This window comes from Hippocampus comes, unplaced genomic scaffold (assembly GCF_001891065.2).
Source record: "Hippocampus comes isolate QL1 unplaced genomic scaffold, H_comes_QL1_v1.1 scaffold475, whole genome shotgun sequence".
NCBI classification, from domain to species: Eukaryota; Metazoa; Chordata; class Actinopteri; order Syngnathiformes; family Syngnathidae; genus Hippocampus; species Hippocampus comes.
In genome coordinates, this window is record NW_017804881.1 from 91016 (window position 1) to 93661 (window position 2646).

The following is a 2646-nucleotide window of genomic DNA, read 5'->3' on the forward strand; positions in this document are numbered from 1 at the left end:
GGGGGGCTCTCCCCGCTCGCCGGCGTTTAACGGGTCCGTCGGCCTCTTCCGCAGGACTTGGACGTGGAAGGCGACGGCACGCAGGGCCCGCCGTCCCCCCTGCAGTTCGACACGGCGCTGGCCCTGGAGGACCACACCATTCGGGCCATCGCCGAGGCGCCCATGGACCTGCTGACCGCCGACGACCCGGATCAGGCGGACCCGGACGCGTCGGGACAGGACGTCGACGTCGCGAGCGAGCAGGTTCGTTTTGGGTCGCTCGCCGCGGCCGGGCGCCGAGCCGCTTCGCTGTCGGTGACTCCGCCGTGTCGTTCCCGCAGGCGGCGCCTGCGGAGGCGCGGGCCAAAGACGACGCTCCCAGATGAAGGAAAGCCACCCCTCGCTTTTCCTCTCTGCGCAGACGGCGACCCGACTCGACACATTTCGCCGACTGCTCTTTGATCGGTCCCGTCCACTCGCGTTCAACGTCGCCCCGCGTCGGCCTGCGTGGAGTGCAAAATGTTGATTGGCGTTTGCCGCCACGGGGAGCCAACCCTGCGGCGGAGCGCTCCCCGTCGTCGTCGCCGAGTCGGTAAACATAGAGCTGATGTGCCGCTTTCCTTGCCGACGGGCCTTTTAGGGTGTGGAACCGCAACTGAGTTTCCGGCAGACGGTGAGGAGGTCCAGGGATTTGAACCCCGTGTCTGATCTTCTCGCTGGGCTGCCGCTCTTCCACATCTTTAGAATTGATTTTTCCCTCAATAATCTGGGGGGGGGGGGTTGGATTAAAGTTGAGTGCAAAACATTCTTCCGCATGACTCTGATGATTGTTGGCATTTTTTGAATGGTGAAGCCGAAGCCTCCACGGCAACACTTGGTGGGCGCAACATCACGCAAAGGCGACCGATGCGTTTGCCTATTCGTTCGGAAGGCCGGCGACCGATTCATGCCAATTGGGAAAGGACGACTTGTTTGCACTCCGGCGCTTGCGAGGATGCTTCGGGTGCGAGACAGCCTGTCGATGAACAGAGTGACGGCTTTTTTTTCGCTTTTTCCATAAACAGATGATGCTCCAGTTACCGGTTCGGTCCATAACACGTCAGACAATCGGCAAAAGCATTCCCCAAAGTAAAAGCGGATGTTTACACCACGCGAACTTTTTTTACACAAAGATCATCGGCCGGCTCTGATGGACGACAACAGAAAAGCGGTCGGATGTGTCGCCAAGAGGCTGAAATCGCGAGGCCGCGGATCACCACGCGACGAATGTCTCCGGTGTCGGCAAGGACCCAAATAGTTGACAGTTGCCAAGTTGATGAGGAATGACGAAATCGCGAACCTTCTGCTCGAGAACCGCGAACACGCGGGGCAGTGTGGACGACGTCTCACCGGACATGTTTTTTTTTTTTGTTTCGGTCGGTAATTTGACCAGTGTGAATTGTCTGCAAATAAATGGAAAGATTTGGGAGTCGGGTTGGCAGTTGTTATTGCATTCGAATGAAATAAAAGCTTGTCATCCTCGACCGATCTTTTTTTCCCCTAAATGTGGTGGCGCCTGTATGTGGAAGTGGCCAAGTCCCAAACGAGAGAGTCCGCAATAAAAAGGGGACACGAAAAAGATGATGAAATCTCGTCAAGGCTTTGGCACGAGAATGTGCTGGAGTTGGATTTGGCAGCAAAACGACGGCGTGTGTGTGTGTGTGTGGGGGGGGGGGGCGGATTCATGCGATGACATCACTTTTCCTCAACCCAAACACGCCACAGAGGAGCGACGACGACGACGAGGAAGAGGAGGAGAAATGAGCCCGGCGGCGACGGCGACGGCGGCGGCAGGAGCTTCTCCATTTCAGCCCCATCGGCGTCGACGAACCTCGCAAGAAAATGAGGTAAGCGCCTTTGTCCCCGTGTCGTTTTCGGAGCCGCGGACGAAGAACTGGTGATGGCGGACTTGCTTCTGAGCTCCGGCGAAAGCTTGGCCTGCACGCAGAGCAAGGGCGGTCAAGTTCGGGAACGGGGACGGGAACGGGAGGGCCTGCCCGCCCGCCCGCCCGTCGGAGCACCCGGCCCGGCGTTGTGGACCTCGGGCCCCACGATAGCCCCTCTCTTTTCTTTTTTCTTGGGCGGCCGCTTGCCACACGTCGTGGTGAACCGTCAGCTGACTGAAGCAGAAAGCCCCAAGTTGCCCCTGACTTGGAATCTGCCGCCCATTGGACACATTGAAAAGCCTCACCAATGTCCCTTTGGATGCTTCCAAAAAGCTTGCAAAAGGCCAGGGGGAGGCTGACAAACGGGCCTTTCCGAACACGATTCCTTTCAAAACGCACGTTACAGTTTCAAGCGTTAATGCTGATTTTTTTTCGTGGGGAGGGAGGGAGGGGGGGTTGTCTTTCTTGTCACGGTTAAGTTAGTTGTGCTGTAAATCGTTCCGCTGAGTTTATTGTTAGATTTTTTTATTTCCAATCCATTGTGCAACTGTAGGCGGTTAACGTTTCGACCCATCAAGTGTTTTTTTCATCAGGAGGAGATGGAGCAGGGCAAAAATGATCACAGGACAACACATCGGAAATGAAAGCACGCAAAGGTCACTTGACAAACATGTTCCCCAAATATTGCGTGCTGGGGCACCCCCCCCCCCCCCCAAAATGCGGCTTTGAAAACGCCCAACTA

At 56.7% G+C, this 2646-nt stretch overlaps 1 protein-coding gene across 3 annotated transcripts in view; it reads left to right on the forward strand.

Annotated features, from left to right (window-relative positions):
- kansl2 (KAT8 regulatory NSL complex subunit 2) overlaps window positions 1-1496 on the forward strand; it is an 8354-nt gene extending 6858 nt beyond the window's left edge. The window contains exons 9-10 of one of the 3 annotated variants that reach the window (XM_019881939.1): window positions 55-243; window positions 321-1496. In XM_019881939.1, the coding sequence (XP_019737498.1) occupies window positions 55-243; window positions 321-365 (234 nt within the window). In that variant the 3' untranslated portion in view covers window positions 366-1496. The remainder of the gene's footprint in view (window positions 1-54; window positions 244-320) is intronic. The other 2 variants (XM_019881950.1, XM_019881929.1) reach the window with 2 other exon arrangements.
- Window positions 1497-2646: the final 1150 nt, after the last annotated feature.